Source organism: Nelusetta ayraudi, unplaced genomic scaffold (genome assembly GCF_046127955.1).
Source record: "Nelusetta ayraudi isolate G7.1 ecotype Tasmania unplaced genomic scaffold, CSIRO-AGI_Nayr_v1 ptg000079l, whole genome shotgun sequence".
NCBI classification, from domain to species: Eukaryota; Metazoa; Chordata; class Actinopteri; order Tetraodontiformes; family Monacanthidae; genus Nelusetta; species Nelusetta ayraudi.
In genome coordinates, this window is record NW_027466129.1 from 2,990,719 (window position 1) to 3,011,782 (window position 21,064).

Consider the following 21,064-nt stretch of genomic DNA (forward strand, 5'->3'; position numbering starts at 1 on the left):
ACACTGAAATGTACAACAATTAACTTGTATAATTTACATGATAATCCATCCTTAGCTCAGTTGCAGGAGCTCTGCTGGAGCTGCTCCCAGCTGTCATAGGGTGAAGGCAGGATGACACCCTGGACCAGTGGCCAGTTTATTAGGGACACATAGGCTATGTCTCAATTCAGGGTCTGCATCCTTGAAGTATGCATTTGAAAGGAAGTTGCGTCATAGCACTGCGCGAAGGCTTGTCCCAATTCCCAAAAGTCCGAAGGACGCTCCAAATGCGTACTCGGAATGCGCCCTAGTTTTAGCCGATTCCCAAGGCTACACCACTACTTCCATCGCGTACTTCTGTACTTTGTATTTGCATGCAAAGCATCCTGGGATCCTGGGAAGTCAGCTGAAATTAGCGCCATGTACTGGCAAAGACACGACGTGTACATTTAAGTATTGAAATTTCACATAAAATATTCAGTTTTTAACGCAGGGTTTTTACTTATTTGAACATCGTTAGATGGCGAACCAATGGTTAGCTTGATGCTATGAAAACGTCACTTCCAGGGTTGACCAGCAGGAGGGAATGGCAGTGACGCAAGCAGGAAATACACCGAAGGCTAGACCGTCCCGAGTGGTTACCGGGGAGGCGGGTTTTGGTTCGTCCTTCTCGGCCGGGTACTTCAGAGAATGCTTCCTTCCGACGGAGGACGCTTCGTTCGAAGGATGCAGACCCTGAATTGAGACACAGCCATAGAGTCAAACAACCATTCACACTTTGGACTGTAGGAGGAAGCAGGAGAACCTGGAGAAAACCCAGCAGACACACGGAGAACTTGAAGAACATGGAGAGAACCCAGCAGAAGCAGGGAGAACCCAGCGGACACACGGAGAACATGGACAGAAGCCTGCAGACACAGGGAGAACATGGAGAGAACCCAGCAGACACAGGAGAACCTGGAGAGAACCCAGCGGACACACGGAGAACCTGGGGAGAACCCAGCAGACACAGGGAGAACATGGAGAGAACCCAGCAGACACACGGAGAACCTGGAGAGAACCCAGCAGACACGGAGAACATGTAAACTCCACACAGAAAGGTCCCAGGCTCTGAATCGAACCCACAAGTTCTTGTTGTGAGGCAGCAGTGCTAATCACTGCACCACTGTGTCAAACGTATGTGACAAAATAACATTCAATCATCAATTATCTGAATTTGACGATAAGAGGATCTTCAATCTTGGAGGCTTTTATTGACTTGTATTGTGTTGTCGTTGTCGTCTGCGGTACTTCTGAAAGGTTCATAACATTTCATTCAAGCATTACCCAGCAGGGGGTAGCAACGCCTCAGCCAACAGGGGGCAGTAGACCAGTAGACCTGGGTGTCGTCAGTCACGAGAGTCCAGCTGTGCTGTTCTGCTGCCCCCTGTCTCCCTAAAGTTGAACTGTCTGACAGTGGACTCCGTCCAGGAAGAGGCACTGCTACTGGGGGACAGCCGGAGGTTGCGATAGGTGGGCGGAGTTTAGAGGATCAGCTGATCCCGGAAAGTATTTCTCCTGAAAACAGGAATGACCAAATTGAGCAGCTTTCCCGATGGAGAATGTCCCTCTCTGCTGCCCCCTGGTGGGCTGTGTTCGACACGACTCAACATTATTACGTCATTGAACCATTTCATTCTCATCTATTAACAAACATGTTGAGAAATTGGTTGACGACTTTTTTTTAAACAACAAGGGAACTTTATTCAACAAATGAAGCTCATCCTGTGACCCGACAGGATACACAGTCAGCACATTGTGTGTGTGTGTGTGTGTGTGTGTGTGTGTGTGTGTGTGTGTGTGTGTGTGTGTGTGCGTGAGAGAGAGAGGGAGATGACTGAGCAGAATTCCAGGAAGACAAATCAACCTTCTAATCTCTTGACCTTTCAGGATTTCCTGCAGTTCACGTACACACACAAACACACAAACACACATACACACACGGACGCAGGAGGCCAGGAGCTCATTGTGACAATGAGATGATCATCTTGAAAGTTGAAGGCTTCTATGAAATCAGGTTGCTCCTCATTGTACCTTTGATCCAATGTCACATGTGCAGATGTCTTCACTGTGATGCATGAAAGTCTCTGTTGTCCTGTTGAGTGTGTCAGCAGAAAGGTGGAGGAGCAGGAGAAGGCGGAGCAACAGGAGAAGGCGGAGCAGCCGCAGCAGCAGCAGCAGCAACGGCAGGAGGAGAAGGAGCAGGAGGAGCCACTGTGTGCTGGAGGTCCGAGAGGAGCTGCTGCTGCTGCTGATGATGATGGAGGTCTGCGTGAAGCTGCTGCTTTTCCTGCTGGTGGTGCTGAAAAGCAGCACCGCTGAGCCTCTGCAGGTAGGACCTGCTGACTGCTCGTACAGACGCTGCCTGACACTGTGGATCCATCATGTGATGCAGGTGTGTGTGTGTTTGTGTGCGTGTGTATGTGTGTGTGTGTGTGTGTGTGTGTGTGTGTGTGCCAGAACTTCTGCTCCAACAGGACAGTTGTGAAGACACGCTCAGCGTGTCACGCCTGCCCATTCACCATATTGATGTCGTGTCCAGCAGGATACAGTCAGACACCACGCTCCCTGGCCCGGAACTGCCAGTGAGGACACACACACACACACACACACACACACACAAAGACACAAAAACCCACACAAAGACACAAAAACACACACGCACACTTGCTCACACACACAGAAACACACAAATACATACGCGTGCACACACGCACACACGCACACACACACACGTGCAGTTCATCACAGTCTGGTCAGAGAACACCTCAGTGCTGGGAGCAGCAGTGAGCAACCTGTCTCACCCCCTGTCTTTGAGTGCAGGTACTACACCCAGACTGCTGCCTCTTTGACGCTGAGAACCACCGGCTGCTCCTTCGAGTGCTACCAGGAGATGGAGGTGAAGACCTGCTGTCCGGGCTTCTGGGGTCCGGATTGTGTAGGTGAGTTCTGAAGTCGCTGCCAGTCTGGTCTGGTCTGGTGTTTTTCAAAGGTGACAGGTCACATGACCCGGGGTCAGCACAGCAGGAAGCAGATGTTCCTGCAGGATGTGGGGTCTCCTTCCTGTGCAGATTGCGTGTCAGCAGGACAGAGAAGTGCTGACGCTGGAGGAGACTATGGTCCAGGTTCTCAGGTGCCACCAGGTCATGTGACTATTGCCTCTCGTCCTCTCCACTCCAGAGTGTCCGGCCCGGGCCGACCAGCCCTGCAGCGGCAGAGGAGTCTGCTCTGACGGCCCGGGAGGAAACGGAACCTGCAGCTGTCAGGTACAGTGGAAAACATTCCAGTCAAGGCCACTGGAGCTCTTCAGGGGGCGTGGCTAAATACTCACATGGTTCCTCTAGACACTCTGGTTGGATCTCTTGAACTATGGTGGTGGTTCTGCCCACCAAAGATGTTCCTCATTGGACCTCCATCATTCATTGTGTGTGTGTGTGTGTGTGTATGTGAAGGTGGGTTTCTCAGGAACAGCCTGCGAGGACTGTGGTCCCGGCCAGTTTGGACCCAGCTGTGGCTCAGGTAAAGTTGCTCCTAAGTGGAAAAGTCATCACTTCCTGCCTGGTTCTAAGTTCTGCTGTGGGTCTGCTGCGGTTTTGCTGTGGTTGTGGTCCAGAGTGCTCCTGTGTCCATGGTGTGTGTGATGCCGGCCTGTCAGGTTCTGGTCACTGCACCTGCTTCTCCGGATTTAAAGGTCCAAACTGTGACCAAGGTCAGTCTGCTGCTCACAAAGCCACCCACCTGCTTCTCCCTCTCACCTGAATCCACTTCCTGTCACCTAAATTTACCTGAACCCACCTCCTGTCACCTGAACCCACTTCCTGTCACCTAATCCACTTCCTGTCATCTGAACCCACTTTCTGGCTGTGTCTCAATTCATGGTCTGCATCCTTCGAAGAATGCATTTGAAGGCCAGTTGCATCATAGCACTGCGCGAAGGATTGTCCCAATTCATTAGAATTCGAAGGATGCTCCAAACGCGCCCTTGAAATGCGCCCTACTTTTAGCCAATTCAAAGGATGCACCGCTACTATCCTTCGCGTCCTTCTGTATACCTGGATGCTTTGCGTGCTGCTGCTAAGCATCCTGGGATCCTGGGAAGTCAGCTGAATTGGCAGCATCTACTGGCAGTAGTAGTAGTTTTTGCCGTAGGGTTTTTACTTATTTGAACATCCAACGCCATGGTTGGATGGCGAACCAATGGTTAGCTTGATGCTATGAAAATGTCACTTCCGGGTTTGGCCAGCAGTAGGGAATGGCGGTGACGCAACCAGGAAATACGCCGAAGGCTAGACCGTCGCATGTGATTACCGAGGAGACGGGTTTGGGTTTGTCCTTTTCGGCCGGGTCCTTCGGAGGACCTGCCTTCTGACGGAGGACGTTTCCTTCGAAGGATGCAGACCCTGAATTGAGACACAGCCGCTGTCACCTGAATCCATTTCCTGTCTCCTGAATCCATTTCCAGTCGCCTGAATTTACCTGAATCTACTTCCTGTCACCTGAATTCACCTGATTCTACTTCCTGTTCCTGAATCTACTTCCTGTCACCCGAATCCACGTCCTGTTGCCTGAATCCACTCGATCCACCTGAATCCACTTCCTGTTACCCAAATGCACTTCCTGTCACCTGAAGCCACTTCCTGTCACCTGAATTCACCTGAATCCACTACCTGTCAGCTGACCTGCTTACTGTGCTCGTCCCACCTGTTCCCCCTGCTGGTGTTCTGTTGTGTGATGCAGAGATCCCTGGCTGTGTGACTCTCAGCTGCCCTGTGAACTCGGGCTGCAGCGAGGACCCGCTGACGGGTCGGGTCAGCTGCCAGTGCCAACCTGGGTTCCGCCCATCCGGAGACGAGTGCCTGTGTGAGTCCAGCGGTCCGAAGGTTCAGAGACACGCAATCTGCCTAAAGGTCGTGACCTCCAGAATTTTCCGGTTTGCACCCCCAGCCGAGGACCCATGTCTCCAGCGGCCCTGCCATCCCCAGGCCTCCTGCGTCCACACTGGACCGGGTCAGCACATGTGCGCCTGTCACCTGGGCTACACCGGTGACGGCCGGGTCTGCGTGGCGGTGGACCCCTGCCAGACCAATCAGGCCGGCTGCTCCCCCAAATCTGCACGCTGCATATATGACGGACCTGGCAAGGTGAGTGACGGGCTGGGCAGTGCAGCCAGCAGGAGGCAGTACAGCCAGCAGGAGGCAGTGCAGCCAGCAGGAGGCAGTGCAGCCAGCATGGTGACCCAGCTCTCTGCTTGTAGTTCCACTGTGAGTGTCTTCCTGGTTACCGCGGCCTGCAGGACGGCGGCTGCAGCCTGGAGGATGCATGCACGCCCACTTCCTGCCACAGGAACGCCAACTGCAGCAGTGCTGGACCAGGCCGGGTCCGGTGGGTGTGGCCCGACCTCCTCCACTTGTTCAGTCTTCCCCACCAGCACCACTGGGGCTAAACTCCACCCCCTCCTCCTCTGCCCTGCAGGTGCACCTGTCTCCCCGGCTACATGGGCAACGGGCAGGTGTGCTACGGCAACATCGTGCAGCGGCTGAACGAGCTCAACGTCGAGGTCGGAGGTCACTGGAGCGGTCAGCTCAGCAGCGCCATCTCCCTCTTCAGTACGTCTGCTGCGATCAACTTGTCCGCTGCTGTCAGCGGACAAGTCTCTGGCCAATCACGGCAATCTCCCTCCAGTGGGTGGTGGCCTCCAAACCCCTCTGACCCTCTCTGACCCCTGACCCCCTACACCTCCCCACAGGTTCCGTCTCGTGGCCGCTGCAGAACTTGGGCCCCTTCACCATCTTCGTCCCGAACAATAGCGGCTTCAGAGGAACTCGGGTGAGGACCACACCCTCCATCCTTCCAGAACACACTTCCCTCTCCTCCACCGCCTCTGTCGTGACTGTGTATTGTGCTGTCCAGGTGAGCACGCTGACCTCTGACCCCTCCAAAGCTCAGTACCTGTGTAAGATGCACATGGTTGCTGGGGTGATGCCGCTGGCAGCCCTGAAGGAGAAGCTGGTCTTCCACACGCTGACGGGGAAGTTAGCAGAGGCGGGACCGCTGGACACGGTTGGAGAGATAGCGTGCAGAGACCCTGACCCTGATCTCTGACCCCTGACCCCTTCACCCTGACGATCTCTGTGTTCCCGACAGGACCGGATGAGCAAGATCCGTGTGTATGGCAGCAGGAGGAAGGGCACAGTGCTGCGGCCGGACCTGCTGGCCTCCAACGGGATGATCCACATCGTCAACCGGCTGATGGACAGTGTGAACCCCACCGTGGAGGGTCGCCCACAGGTGGAGCCATGCCCACCACACCTCCTCATCTCCGCTCTGCAGCTTCTTTGCTCTCACGCTGGTGGTGGTGGTGGTTGTGGTGTCTCCTCAGGAGAACCTGATGAAGATCATCTCAAAATACAGCAAGTTTGACCAGTTCAGGACCTTATTGCAGGTGAGCACTTCCTGTGCAGCCCAGAGCTGGCTCCACCCACTGTGAGCTGACTCCTCCTCCTGACTACAGACTCCTCCCGCTGAGTTCTGACTCCTCCCACTGTGAGCTGGCTCCTCCCCTGACTATAGACTCCTCCCACTGTGAGCTGACTCCTCCCCTTTATGCCTACTCCTCCACTGACTACAGACTCCTACCACTGTGTGCTGACTCCGCCCCCTGTGTGCTAACTCCTTCCCCAAGTACAGACTCCTTCCCCTGACTACAGACTCCTCCCACTGTGTGCTGACTCAACCCCCTGTGTGCAGAGCTCTGACCTGGCATCAGTCCTGGACCTTCCTGGTCCAATCACAGTCTTTGCTCCTACCAGCTCGGCCTTCACCAGGATGAGTGAAGATCACTTGGAGTTCCTGAAGAGCTCTGAGGTAACGTTCGTCTTCATCTTCTTTTCCTCCTCCTCCTAATCATCTTCATCCTCACAGCCTCTTTGACCTTTAACCCCCAGGGACACCGGAAGCTGCTGGAGCTGCTCCGGCACCATGTGGTTCCCTCCACAGCGGTAGGTGGTTGCGACCTCCACCTGACCTGCTGATGTTCTGCTGCTCCTCCAGCCTCCTCCTAACTCCTCCTCGTCCTAACTCTGCTTCTCTGCTCTGAAGCTGGACGTCTTCGCCGCCGTGTCCGGCGCCCAGCTGCTGACTATGGCCAATCAGGCGCTGACAGTCAACGTGACAGAGCAGGTAAGGTGTGACTCTTGCCATGGCCTCAGCTTTGCGAATTAGAAGATCCAAAGAACTTATGGTGTTGCTCCTCAGGGTCAGATCTGGGTGTCCGGGGTGCCGGTGCTGGAAGCGGCCGTGGAGGCTAAAAATGGGCGTGTCTATGTCCTGGATGGCGTTCTGACTCCACCGTCAATCTTACCTTTGCTGCCCCACAGGTGCGACAGCACAGAGAGCAAAGTCGTCCAGGTGAGGGTTCCACCTTTTTGGTGGGCTGCTGTGTGCTACATGTTAAATTTAGCATCGGCTGGTCAGACTGTGTTGGGCTGCCCTCTGGCGCCACCTGGTGCCAGGCTGTGACTATTGCTTTGGTGTGCGGCAGGGCAAGTGTGGCAGCTGCTCCGCGGTGCCAGAGTGCACCGAGGGACGTCCAACGGTGAGGCTGAGGTCGTAGGTCAGGGGTCAGGGGTCAGGTGGCGGTGAAGTAACCCACGGCTGCCTCTCAGGGCGGCATCATGTCTGGCTGCATCTTCAAGAGGCAGTCCTGGTACCCATTGGGCCCCAGCGTGGGTGTGGGCGTGAGAGGCTGCTCCCAGTCCTGCCGCGTCAATGTGACGGTAAAGTCCCACCCACTTTGCCCCATTCTCCCACTCCCTCTTGTGAGCTGTGAGCGTCCTGAGCGACAGTTGTCACTTCCTGTGTGCAGGCAGCCGCCTGCTGCCCCGGGTTCTTCGGTCCGGACTGCACGGCCTGCCCGGGAGGCTTCCGCAACCCCTGTTCTGGTCATGGACGGGTCAGGCTGCGCCCAAATGCACACACACACACGTGCACAGACACACAAACATACAGTCACGTGCGCATATATACACAGATTTAGCAGTATTAAAAAAAGCTGGGGCAACACCTTCAAAGTACCAGGAAAAGCAGCATCAACTCCATCTGTGAGCTTCAAACACAGGCACCGCAGGTCACACACACACACACACACACACACACACACACACACACACACACACACACCTTCCTGCTTCTACATGGACAGCAGTTAAACTGATTTTTGTATACGGCAGAACAAAATGTATTAATATATATCTACATTTTCATATTGATATATCCCATGTACTTATGTGTGTTCTGTATTTCTATATTTTTGAATTATTTATTTATATTATTATTTATATGTACCTCTATATTGTGAGAACTTTGTTGTTCACCCTGAAACTCACTCTGGCCTGTCTGCCACTCTGGATACTTCTATTTCCCTCTGTCTCTACATTTTTTGCATATCCTTCTCACCCCAACTGGTCAAAGCACCATGAGCGCCCCCTGGAGTCTGGATCTGCTCTATGTCCCACAGGGCAGTTTTTCCTCACCACTGTCGCCCCCTGTTGCTCTGGAGGGCCCAGTTGGTTTCTCCTCTGATTGTACAAAGCGCCTTGAGACGCCACTGGTTGTGATTTAGCGCTGTACAAATAAAAGTTGATTGAGTTGATTGATGGTGGTGGGTTTGGATGGGTCATGTGACCAGCCAGGGCCCCGCCCCCCGCTTACTGACGGCGTGCTGCCTGCTGCTCCGTTTGCAGTGCTCCGAGGGGATGGACGGAAACGGCTCATGCGCGTGCGAGCCCAACTTCAGCGGCACCCACTGCCACTTCTGCTCCGACCCCAACAAGTTTGGCCCACGCTGTGACAGAAGTGAGTGCCCACCCGAGGGCGCCGCCACCTTGGCTGCTACTGCCGGCGCCACCGTCGCTATGAAATCATCACTGAGATGAGACCCTCCGTGTCCTCCCGCAGCCTGTCTCTGTATCCACGGCCGCTGCGACAACCGGCCCGACTTGGACGGCATCTGCAGACCCGGCAGCTGCCGCCGCGGCTTCAGCGGGATTTACTGCCAGCGCCGCACTATGCCATGCGGCCCGCTGGCCCTTCGCTGCCACGCCCACGCTGACTGCGACCTCAGCCAGGGGGCTGCCAGGTGAGTCTGGTGGGCCTGCAGTAGGGGGCACCAGTAGGGGGCGCTGAAGGGTAGACACTCCACTGTGTGTGTGTGTGTGTGTGTGTGTGTGGGCAGGTGTGTGTGCAGAAACGGCTACGAGGGTGACGGGATTACCTGCGTGGAGTCGGACCCCTGCGCCCCGCCCCACCGCGGTGGCTGCAGCCCCTCTGTACGTATGACCTCTGACCCCTCCCCCCCACACTGTTGCAGCTCCGCCTCTTTTTTTCTGGCTGGTCCAATCGTCCACCAGACTGTCAGGGGAGGGGCATGTCCCTCTGCAGTCTGTCCTCAAGCCTCCTTGCCCTGTGTGTGTGTGTGTGTGTATGTGTGTGTTTGTGCGTGTGCCCCCATCAGGCCAAGTGTGTGAAGACGGGCCCTGCGTCTCACACCTGCCAGTGTCTATCTGGGTGGAGGGAGGAGGGGGGCGAGTGTCAGCCAATCAACAGCTGCTTGGACGCTGACAGAGGCGGCTGCCACCCCAACGCCACCTGCATCTACGTCGGCCCTGGACAGGTGAGTAGCAGCAGGTGTAGGAGCAGCAGCAGCAGCAGCAGCAGGTGTAGGACAAGCAGCAGCAGCAACAGTGCCCCCCGCTGGCCACCCTTCTCATCTCACTGTCGCCCTACAGAGCGACTGCATGTGTAAAGGCGGGTTCAAAGGAAGCGGGCGGGACTGTGAACCTGTCAATCAGTGTGTCGGAGCTGACGGAGGCTGTCACTACCTGGTGAGTGAGAGAGGGAGTGAGAGAGAGAGTGAGTGAGAGAGTGGTGAGGGGAGTGCCCTGCACTGACGGCCCCTCCCTCCGTGTATCCAGGCCAGCTGCCACCTGCTGGTCACTGGCTGGACCTGCATCTGCGACGACGGCTACGTGGGCGACGGCCGGCTGTGTTATGGAACCATCGCACAGGTGAGTCCAGAACCGCTGAGCAGAACCTTCAACACTCCCCAACTGAGGCTCTCCTCTGCCTCCACCCCCAGGAGCTGATGGTTCTGTCCACCGTCTCTGACTTCTACACCTGGACCACAGTGAGTTTGGTCGGTTCTGCAGGGCTGGAGGTACAGTTCCAGGTCCAGGTCCAGGTCCAGAAATCAGCTAGTGTTTCTTTGTTCCAGGACTCGGGTCTGTCCTCCTCCCTGACCCAGCAGAACCTCACACTGCTGGTTCCATCTTCAGAGGCTGTGGCCAAGATGTCCTCTGACGACAGGAGCTTCTGGACCACAACAGGGAACCTGGCCACTCTCCTCAGGTCTGGTCTGGATCTCAGAACTTTTCTGAAGTCTGAAGGTTCTGAAGCAGAACATATTCTGTTCCCTCAGAAATCACATGATCTCAGGAGTTCATCCAGCATCCAGCCTCAGCAACATGTCTGCTTTGACCTCGTTGCTGAAGACGAGACTTCCTGTTTCAACGGCCAATGAGGTGGGACCTCAGAGGAAGAGGCAGGGCCTGACGCTGAACCCGTTTGGTTTTGTTGTTGGTTTTGATGGTCTTTCTTTGTTCTCTCAGCTGACAGTTGTGGGCGGAGCCACCATCACAGTGTCGGACGTGGCGGCCACCAATGGGCTGATCCACATCATTGACCAGGTGAGAGGCGGCGGTGGCGGAAAGGGACAGCAGGGGGCTCTGTGGTATGGTCTCATCAGGGTTCCTCTGTGTCCAGGTGCTGGTTCCGGATCGGAAGCTGAGCGAAGGCCTGCTGGCGACTCTGGCTTCCCGAGGCAACTTCTCACTCTTCAGACAGTTCCTGCTGGTAGGAAGCACCTCTGGTGACCCCCGGAGCTGCTGACGTGACCTACACATGACCTTGGTTCTCTCCTCAGGATCAGAACCTGACAGAGGAGATTGAACGGGCCGACGAGTTCACCGTCTTCGCTCCGACTGATGACGCCGTCCAGGCCTTCCTGAAGAGGACAGGTGCGGCGGCGCTGGATGGCGATACCCTGCGGTACCACGTAGTGGCGTCGGAGCGCCTGCTGCAGACGGACCTTCAGCCTGGAGGACACAAGGAGACGCTGCTGGGATTCTCATTCCAGCTGGGCTTCTACCTGCGAAACGGAAAGGTTCCCTCCCCGCCCCGCCCCACCGCCGGCCAATAACCCAGGAGCCAATCAGTAACCACTGTCTGTCTTCCAGCTGTTTGTCAACGACGCCCAGATCAACTCCTCCAACATCCTGAGTGGAAACGGTGTGATTCACGGCCTGTCGTCCGTCCTCAGCATCATCAGGAACCGCTGCGACCAGAAACACACCATCAAAGTCCAGGTGATGTCACAACAACAACGGTCATGAGAGCAGATCTGCATACTGCAGTGGAACCAATTACAGCCACATCAACTACAGTCACACTCAGTCACACAGTCGCTATAACCATATTCAGACTGACCACTGTCAGACAGTTAGACTAACTATAGTTGCACTAGTTAGACTGACTACAGCCGGACCGAACGACAGTTGCGCTATCTACAGTCAGACTACTGATAGTTGCACTAACTAAAGTTAGACTGTCTACTGTCATAGAAACTACGGTAAGACTGTCATACTACAGTCAGAGTAACTACAGTGAGACAATGGTCTGACTGACTGTCTCCTCTCCAGGGAAGCTGTTTGGACTGTCTACACCCACAGGGGCAAGTGTGTCCCAACAACACTGTGGTGGATGTGAGTTTTCCCGTCGCTTCTCAAACACACCAAATGATGTGCGGTCCGTACCATGTGACCTGAGCTCACTTCCTGTTTGTGCGCAGCTGTCGATGAAGAAGTCGGCGTGCGTCTTCCCGCAGATGTTTGAAGGGGAGCGGCGGCTGACCCGCGGCTGCAGAGCCCTCTGCCTGCAGGAGGATGTGGTGCGTCTGAGTCCTGCATCATGCATGGCCAACCTGATGCTGGGCCCCGCCCACCTGTCTGTCTGACTAAAAGTGTCCGTCTGCCTGTCTGTCTGTCTATCTGTCTCCCTGTCTGTCTGTCTGCAGGAGCGGCGCTGCTGCTCCGGCTTCTTTGGCCGTCACTGTGAGCCGTGTCCTGGTGTGGGGGGCCGGAGCTGCTCCGGGAACGGGCGCTGCCAGGACGGGGTGCAGGGCACTGGGACATGTCTCTGCGAGCCGGGCTTCAACGGGACGGCCTGCGAGACCTGCCAAGACGGCCGCTATGGCGTCCACTGTGACCAGGGTACCACTATCATGTGATCACCTGTCGTGTGAACGGCGTCCCCTGCTGACCTGTTGTGTCCCTGCAGAGTGCCGCTGTCAACACGGCCGCTGCCGGGACGGCGTCGACGGAGACGGAACCTGCGAGTGTCACCTGGGATGGCGAGGAGTCCTCTGTGACCAGAGTAGGAGCACACACGCAAACACACACACAACATGCAAACACACACACACACACACACACACACACACACACACACACACACATGCGTGCACGCACACACACATGCACGCACACACGCACCCATGTACGCACATAAACACACACTCATGCACACACACGGATGCACGTGCGCGCACACACACACATGCACACACACAGGCTCGCACACACATACACGCACAAATACACACGCGTGCCAGACTCATGCACTTGGGTCATGTGACCTCTGTGACCTCTGTCCTTGTCTCGTCTTCCAGAAATCGAGTCCGACGACCTGTGTGCCTCTGTCAAGTGTCACACCAGTGCAAAGTAAGTCTGGCCGCTGGCTGAGGCGTCCCCTGCTGGACGGTGCTGGACTCACACACACACTGAGCTGCTGGTTCTGATCCGACAGCTGCGTGATCCGACCGTCCGGCCCACAGTGCCTCTGCGCCGCCGGGTTCCAGGGAAACGGAACTTCCTGTCAAGGTCACAACAACGACAACAACAACAACAACAACAAGAGAATCAGAGCTGATGGAGTGTGTGTGTTTGTGTGTGTGTGTGTGTGTGGTGTGTGTGTGTGTGTGTGTGTGTGTGTGTGTGTGCAGCTGTGGATGCGTGTCAGCAGGCTAACGGCGGCTGCAGCGAGCTAGCCGTGTGTAAGAGGACTCAGCCCGGCAGGAGGGAGTGTGTGTGTGGGAGCGGTTACCACGGTGACGGCCTGGTGTGTGTTGGTACGTCTCACACCACCCTCCTCCCAGTGTCCTCCTCCCAGTGTTCTCCTCCTCCCACTTTCATTCTCCCAGTGTCCTCCTCCCGGTTTCCTCCTCCCAGTTTCCTCCTCCCGGTTTCCTCCTCCCAGTTTCCTCCTCCCAGTTTTGACGGAGGTCGATTGGTTCCTTCAGGAGCCTCAAACGTTGCCTTCAGTTGCTTCAGGTCAGTTTTTCCCCTGCAGAAATCAACCCGTGTCTGGAGGGAAACGGAGGTTGCCATGCCAACGCAGAGTGCGTCCACACGGGACCAAACAAAGTAATGACCCCCACAAATCCCCGACCCCCCCGTACCCAGCACAATCATGTGACCGTCTGACCCGATCTGGGATTGGTCTGATGACTGTTCTGGGCGACGCCCACAGAGTTCCTGCATCTGCCAAGACGGCTTCTCTGGAGACGGACAGCGCTGCAGCGTGGTCAACCTCTGTGTGAAGGTCAGTGTGACCTTCCTGCCACAAGGATTTGCCCTGTGTGCCATCAATGGGTCACTGTGCGTGTGCGTGTGTGTATGCAGAAGAATGGAGGCTGCCACCCCTGGGCCAAGTGTCACATGATCAGTCCAGGTGTTCGGAGCTGCAGCTGCAACAGTGACTACATCGGAGACGGCTTCACCTGTAAAGGGACAGTGGAGAAGGTGAGTGCGTGCGTGCGCACACACACACACACACACACAGACACACACACAGACACACACACACACACACACACACACACACACAGACACACAGACTCTCTCTCTCGCTGCAGGAGCTGCTGAAGAGGAAGCTGAAGGACTTCTACTTGGGTCTGATGGTGAGTCAGTGAGTCAGTGAGCAAGTGTGGCACCCCCTGCTGGTGTAAACAAAGTAACCCTCACTCTGTTGTTACAGTTTGTGGAGGTCTCTCTGAAAGGCCGTGGCCCGTTCACCGTCTTTGCTCCCACGGCCCTCCGCCCGCAAAAACAGGTTAAGGTGAGTAAGCTGCAGTTCTGCCCGTTTGCCATGTGGTGGCACTGCCACCTCTGGAACTGACTGTGCCCTTGATGTGTGCAGATCAAGGTCGTCAAGTCAGGCGACCAGAGGGCGGAGTTTGCGGCTGTCATGCGCAGCCACATCGTCATGTGTCACACCCTGCTGCCCTCCGACCTCAGCACGCCTCGCAATCTGACGGCTCTGTCGGGCCGTGTCCTCACCACCAGCACCAGCCAGGTGAGCCAGTCAGAGGGCGGTGTGACAGCCACGGCGAGGCTAAGCTGAGCTAGCAGCCGCTAACGGGATGATGATGCCACTGGGCGTTTTCAGGGCAGCATCTTCGTGGGCGGGGCCAAGGTGACCTTCAGCGACGACCTCAGCGTCAACGGCATCTTGCACGAGATCGACCGGGTGCTCCTCCCTCCAGAGGCCTCCGGGGGCAGCAGCGAGCTGGGCATAGCCGTGAGTGTCCCGCCCATTCTGCTGAAAGTGGTTTCTGTCCCACCCGGTTCCAAGTTGTGTGTCTGTACGTGTCTTTATGTGTGTGTCTGTTTGTGTGTGTCTTTGTGCATCTGTGTGTGCGTCTGTGTGCTTCCGCAGCGGAACCTGAGTGTCCTGGCCCGGCGTCATGGCTACGGAGACTTCTACAGCCTCCTGGAGGTGAGACAGGTCAGCTGACTGGTTGGTCCAATCAGAACGCAGCCCTGCTTATGGCCTGTGTGTGCTCCTGCAGAGCTCCGGCGTGGCCCAGCTGCTGGACGGGGACGTCTACCGACCGTTTACCCTCCTCCTGCCCACAGATGGCGCCATGGCGGCTCTGCCCAAAGAGCAAAGGGACTTCCTGCTGCACCGGGACCAGCGCCCCCAGCTGGTGGAGTACCTCAAGTACCACGTCCTGCCTGGCCAGAAGGTGGGGCCACCAGCCCGGACCCTCACACTCCAATATGGCAGGCCCGCCATTCATTTCAAAGTAGTGCATATATCTAATGTAGTGCATCAGAGGGTGCCATATAGCATGTAGTGCTTCCCATCTTGCCGCTGGAACTCCCATGATACATCAGGAGGCAACAGCCAATCAGGTGGAACCGAGACACAGAACTGAAAAATGTATTTATTATGAACAGCCTTTCAGGTCAAAGGTCGTCCTGTCAGCCGTTTTACAGGCCTTTACTTTTGTATTGCGGTTTAATGGGGAAAATACTTTTTGGGCCCAATGGGATTTTATTGCTGCAGTGTTTTCCACTTCTTGATGTGAAGAGATGTCAATCAAGCGGGGCTGGTGATTGGCCGGTGGACAAACAGGCCCTCCCCTCCCCCCCTGACGATGCCCTCTCTCACCTCCTCTCCCCCACCTCCAGGTGTTTGCTGAAGGTCTGGTCTACCTGGACTCGGCCAGGACTCTTCAGGGCTCCTCGCTGTCCTTCCGCTGCGGTGGGCGGGACCAGATGGTGAGTGACATGTTCCCTCTGGCGGTGGCGCGGAGGACCTCCCCCCCTCCTCACTGCTCACCCACCCCTGCTTTCTCTGGTTGGTCAGGGGGAGATCCTGGTGGGCGAGGGGGCGTGTCGCATCGTCCAGAGACACCTGCTGTTCAACGGGGGCGTAGCCTACGGGATCGACTGCCTGCTGACTCCTCCCAGCCTGGGGGGGCGCTGCGACCACGAGAGGACCCTCCTCCTCCCGGTAGCTGCCCGTCACCTGCTGCTGGTCCCAGATTGGCTCCTGTCATGTCTTCCTCCTTCTTCTTCTTCTTCTTCCTTTTCTTCTTACTCCTTTTCTTCTTTTTCTGGCTCTTTTTCCTTTTCTTCTACCTCTTCTTCCTTTTCTTCTTCTTCCTTTTCTTCTTCCTCTTCTTTTTCTTCTTCCTTTTCTTCTCCTTGTTCTTCCTCCTTTTCTTCTTTTTCTTGTTCTTTTTCCTGCTCTTTTTCCTTTTCTTCTACCTCTTCTTCCTTTTCTTCTTCTTTCTCTTGTTCTTTTTCTCCTCCTTCCTTTTCTTCTTCATTTTGTCTTCCTTTTTTCTTCTTTTTCTCTCTTTTCATCATCTTTTTCTTCTTCTTCTTTTTCAAAAATCAAAAAATCTTCTTTCTCCTCCTCCTCTTCTTCGGTGGTAGATGAGCTGTGGCCTCTGCACCTCCGCCGCTACCCGCTGCCCGTCCAACACCAAGCGCAAGGTCAGTATTTCACCTCCCTGTGACCACGACCCCTCCCATGACCACGGCCCTCGGTGACCACGCCCTTCTCTCTCCAGGAGGTGCAGCGGTGCGACCTTCCCTCCGTCTTGATCAAACACAACACCGGTTGTCGCAGCGTTTGCTCTGCCTCGTTCTGGGAGCCCATCTGCTGCCCCGGCTTCTATGGCCGCGACTGCCTGGGTGAGGTCACATGGTCGGCACGGCGTCTCACACACACACACACACGCACACAAACACATGCACACATGCACGCAGCCCTGCACAAAAACAAAGGCTCAGGGGACTAAATCTGTGGCCAATGCACTTAAACTAGTGACCACTAGGAGTTTTGGTGAAAGTTCCTTGTTTTGGGTTTACTACTGACATACACACACACATACACGCACGCACACACACACGTGCTATGAATGATGTCCTGGCCCTCCTCAGTGTGTCCCGGTGGCGTCGCCGCCCCCTGCAGTCACCGTGGCCGATGTGACGATGGTCACCTGGGAAACGGCACCTGCGCCTGCAATGCCGGCTTCGGGGGCGTGGCCTGCGAGTTGTGCAGCCCTGGGTTCTACGGCGCCACCTGCAGAGGTGAACGGCAATGACACAGTGTCTCCATTGCAGCGGCATCGCCGCCACCATCAGGACCTCACTCTCTATTGGTCCATTTCCAGCCTGTAACTGCTCCCAACACGGGTCATGTGACAGCGGCCGCCAAGGGACTGGCGCCTGTTTCTGCGAGGCGGGCTGGACGGGCGAGCACTGCCAGACCCCACTGGGTGAGTCACCTGTCTGAAGTCGTGTGACTGCTGGGGGGGTCGCGTGACCTGTCTGTGGTCATATGACCGCTGGGGATCATGTGACCTGTCTGGGGTCATGTGACTCTGGGGCCATTTGACCTGTCAGGGGGTCATGTGACCCGTCTGGGATCACGTGACCACAAGGGGTCATGTGACCATTATTCTGTCAAGGTGAACTGTGTCAGTCAGCGGTGTGTGTGTGTGTGTGTGTGTGTGTGTGTTCCAGCGGTGGTCCCTACGTGTGCCCCCGCCTGCCCCCAAACGGCCGTCTGCCAGGAGAACAACACCTGCGTCTGTCGGCCAGCTTACCAAGGAGACGGTCTCACCTGCACAGGTAGAAAGAGCTGCCACAGGAAGTGGGTGTGTTAGCGACAGGAAATGGGGTGTATGAGCAACAGGAAGTGGGTCCAGCTGACAGGGCAGGGCTGTGTGGGTGTGGCCCGCAGTGATGGACCTGTGTCAGGTGAACAACGGAGGCTGTGCTGCAGGAGCCTCCTGCTCCCAGCAGGGCGACCAGGTGAGGTGCACCTGCCCCCAGGGTCACCATGGAGACGGCTTCCTGTGCCTGGCTGTCGACCCCTGCTCCTCTGGGGTCAATGGCGGCTGCCACGAGCATGCCACCTGCACCATGACAGCGCCGGTGAGGGCCGAGTCATCCAGCCTCAGCATCCAGCTGAGTGTGTGTGTGTGTGTGTGTGTGTGTGTGAGAGACTACATTTGTGTGTGTGTGTTCGTGTCAGGGGAAGAGGAGGTGCACCTGTAAGGAGCAGTTCATTGGAGATGGGATCAGCTGTGAGCGCCGCCAGCAGCCAATCAGCCGCTGCCTCCAGGACAACGGACGTTGCCACCCAGATGCTGCCTGCACTGATCTGCACGCCCAAGGTCAAATCAGCTGACCTCTAGGGTGGGACCAGCAGTCTGGGGAGGGACCCTCACCTTGTGTGTGTGTGTGTGTGTGTGTGTGTGTGTAGATGCGAGGCTGGGTGTGTTTCACCTGCGCTCACCTGAGGGCCAGTACAAGTTGAACTTCAGTGCAGCTCAGCGCTGGTGTGAAGCTGAGGGAGCAAGTCTGGCCACCTACACACAGCTGTCCTACGCTCAGCAGGTCAGTGAAGGCATCAGTAACCAGTGACCTGCTTCCAGGTCCTGGTTCCTGCTGCTGGTTCCAGGTCTTGTATTCTGCTGCGGGTTCTAGGTCCTAGTTCCAGGTCCTGGTTCCTGCTGCTGGTTCTAGGTCCTAGTTCCATGTCCTGGTTCAGGTCCTGGTTCCTGCTGCTTGTTCCAGGTCCTGGTTCCTGGTTCCTGGTCCTGGTTCTGGCTGCTGGTTCCAAGCCCTGGTTTCCACTGCTGGTTTCCTTCCTGTGACCTGGTCCTGCTTGTCCTAGGGCGGGATGCACCTGTGTTCTGCGGGCTGGTTGGCCCAGGCCAGGGTTGGCTACCCCACCACCTACGTCAACTCTCAGTGTGGCTTTGGACACGTGGGCATCGTGGACTATGGCAGCAGGAAGAACCTGAGTGAGCTGTGGGACGTCTTCTGCTACCAGATGAAGGGTGAGAGGCGGGACAGGAAGGGGACCTGCTGCTGCTGCTGACTGTGACCTTCATGTCTCTCTGCTGCTTTCAGAGGTCAAGTGCGAGTGTCGGCCCGGCTACGTGGGCGACGGTTTCAGCTGCACGGGGAACTTGCTGCAGGTCCTCCAGGCCACACCCACCTTCTCCAACTTCCTAACGGTGAGTCTGGACCCCCTGCAGAGCACCGAGCTCTGCTCTTGTCTGGATCTTCTCCAGCGTCTCGTCTCTCCGCAGCAAATCCTCAACTACTCCGCAGCTTCCGAGGCAGGGAGGCGCTTTGTGGAGCGTCTGGGGAACCTGGAGGTCCGGTCCACCCTGCTGGTCCCTGACAACAGCGGCCTGCCTGAGAACCAGGTGAGTCCAGCACCCCCCCCCAGACTGGTCCTCCAGCAGGTCCTGACGGTGGCTGTGTCCCAAATCTCCCACCGTTTCCCTCGTCCCTCTACAGGAAGTTCTATGTAGCCACTACATAGCAACACAATGGGCAAAACTCTTGGTGACGTTAATGATTTAATCGCAGTTGCATTATTAAATAGGTCCCTCTCGGCAGGTGGTAATAATTATATTAGTAATAAAATAAATAAATTTACATATGTAAGCATTCTCATGACAAGCTTATAATATACTAAGCGTCCTCCCACATTAAAAAAATTTAAGCTTTTTCGAACTATAGGTCAGTGTGATCGCAATGCATGATGGGACAAATAGCCGGGCTAGTGAGCATCGGTTGCACACTACTTGTTGTGATGCATTGTGGGATACATTGAGTGGACTATATGGTGAGTACTGACGTTCACTCAGGATTCGGACACCACGACAACATGGCGAAGCCCCTGTGTAGTGACTATAGAGTGACAGTAGGGGGCGATGTAGCAGCGTGTGTTTCTCTCCAGACTCTGTCTGCGCGGGACATTGAGCTCCACCTGCTGGACGGTCAGGAGCTTCCTGTTGGCCAGCTGAAGAACGGCAGTTGGATCAGAACCAGCGTGGGCACTCTGAGGATCCGAGGGGTTGCCGACCTCCTCGACCCGTCCACTCTGGTCAGTCCGCACGACGGAACTTGTCCAGTGGCGGCAGTCTGCTGCTGACGGCTGGTTGGCCACGTCCCTGATGATGTCATGACTGTGTTCCCTCTCCTCAGTCATCCTGCTACATCAACGACCGCTTTGTCACCGACGCCGACATCCTGACTGCCAACGGCCTCATCCACGCCCTCGAGGGGCCGCTGGAGGCCCCGCCCCCTGCTGCCCACGTGAGTGATGTCATCAGGGGATGGTCTGACCAGGAGGAAAGTGACGGCGTTCATGCTCCTCTGTGATTTGTTCAGCAGATGCATGTGGCCCATCAGACGGGCATGGGCGTAGGTGTGGTGCTGCTGCTGGTCCTGCTGGGCGGAGCCATCTACGTGGGATACCGCTTCCACTCCCGCAACGCCAAGCCCTTCCACTTCCACTACTTTAAGGTCACTTGAACCCGTTTCATCACTTCCTGGATCCACAGCAGCCCTCGCTGACCCAAGGGGGCAGAGCTTGTTTCAATTATTTTTTGTGGTCACCGTGCCAGCTGTCAGTCTGAACTCAGATTCACTCTGATTCAGTCATTGATTCAGTCACCTTGTGAGAGTCACTGTAGTCACATGACTTCCTGGTGCCACACAGGAAATTCATTCAGACATTTTAAAATGTTTATTGCAGTATTTGATTAAGGTTTCCAGTTTCATGTGTTCAGATTTTCCTCGTTATGTGATCAACCTTGGTTAGCATCGTTAGCACAGCTCTCCTGTCTGCCAGCAGGAGGATGGCGGTGAGGACGAGGCTCCGCCCACTGCGTACAGCCGCAGCATCAGTAACCCAGTGTACGAGGATAGTCCTGGAGACGTCATGGTGAGTCGGCTGACACCCCTGCATGTGACCGTGGCTCTGCCTCCTACTGACAGCAGCTGTGTGTCTGCAGGACGACTGCCCCCCGGTGGTGAAGGGCTGAGCTGCAGCCCCAGACAGATATGTCTACCTCAGCTAAGACCAGGAACCTCCTCCTCTTCCATGTCCCACCGGCCGCGAAACTCTCAGGGTCCCACCAGTCTCACGCTTGTTTGTTTTTTTCAAAATCCATGTCTGGTGTTTTTGCTGAGTGCAGGAGAAGAGCTGATCACAAAGTTTCCTTCCTCAGTTTGTGATTTTTCCAATAAAGGATGAAAAGTTTCAGTCTTCATGTTTATCTGACCTGAAATCTGATATAAAATTGATATGAATGATTACAAAGAAC

The 21,064-nt window shown here is 55.7% G+C and overlaps 1 protein-coding gene across 6 annotated transcripts; it reads left to right on the forward strand.

The window, feature by feature from the left end:
• Positions 1 to 1,049: 1,049 nt before the first annotated feature.
• stab2 (stabilin 2) lies at positions 1,050 to 21,000 on the forward strand. 6 transcript variants are annotated; one of them, XM_076043957.1, is made up of 68 exons: positions 1,381 to 2,350; positions 2,479 to 2,603; positions 2,842 to 2,960; positions 3,199 to 3,284; positions 3,471 to 3,537; positions 3,632 to 3,727; positions 4,756 to 4,878; positions 4,963 to 5,159; positions 5,273 to 5,400; positions 5,491 to 5,624; positions 5,765 to 5,844; positions 5,929 to 6,078; positions 6,163 to 6,306; positions 6,398 to 6,460; positions 6,766 to 6,882; positions 6,963 to 7,016; positions 7,117 to 7,197; positions 7,273 to 7,425; positions 7,559 to 7,612; positions 7,683 to 7,793; positions 7,883 to 7,969; positions 8,760 to 8,871; positions 8,974 to 9,154; positions 9,251 to 9,344; positions 9,530 to 9,688; positions 9,804 to 9,899; positions 9,990 to 10,082; positions 10,154 to 10,201; positions 10,289 to 10,422; positions 10,493 to 10,595; positions 10,683 to 10,760; positions 10,837 to 10,926; positions 10,997 to 11,236; positions 11,310 to 11,438; positions 11,772 to 11,834; positions 11,921 to 12,019; positions 12,146 to 12,341; positions 12,409 to 12,504; positions 12,800 to 12,851; positions 12,937 to 13,010; positions 13,133 to 13,258; positions 13,480 to 13,553; positions 13,660 to 13,731; positions 13,812 to 13,931; positions 14,045 to 14,089; positions 14,167 to 14,247; positions 14,329 to 14,484; positions 14,578 to 14,709; positions 14,848 to 14,907; positions 14,981 to 15,157; positions 15,606 to 15,695; positions 15,784 to 15,930; positions 16,359 to 16,418; positions 16,496 to 16,619; positions 16,869 to 17,018; positions 17,102 to 17,206; positions 17,454 to 17,561; positions 17,674 to 17,867; positions 17,968 to 18,109; positions 18,199 to 18,332; positions 18,613 to 18,778; positions 18,852 to 18,958; positions 19,034 to 19,153; positions 19,693 to 19,839; positions 19,941 to 20,051; positions 20,130 to 20,261; positions 20,590 to 20,682; positions 20,753 to 21,000. In XM_076043957.1, exons 1-68 carry the CDS (start codon positions 2,096 to 2,098, stop codon positions 20,780 to 20,782), a joined length of 7,764 nt encoding a protein of 2,587 aa, XP_075900072.1. In that variant the 5' UTR covers positions 1,381 to 2,095; the 3' UTR covers positions 20,783 to 21,000. The 6 variants fall into 6 exon arrangements, with proteins under 6 accessions (XP_075900075.1, XP_075900072.1, XP_075900070.1 ...); XM_076043955.1 differs by having other exon boundaries at positions 1,382 to 2,350; positions 20,127 to 20,261; XM_076043958.1 differs by having other exon boundaries at positions 1,384 to 2,350; positions 20,593 to 20,682.
• The last annotated feature ends 64 nt before the right edge of the window (positions 21,001 to 21,064 follow it).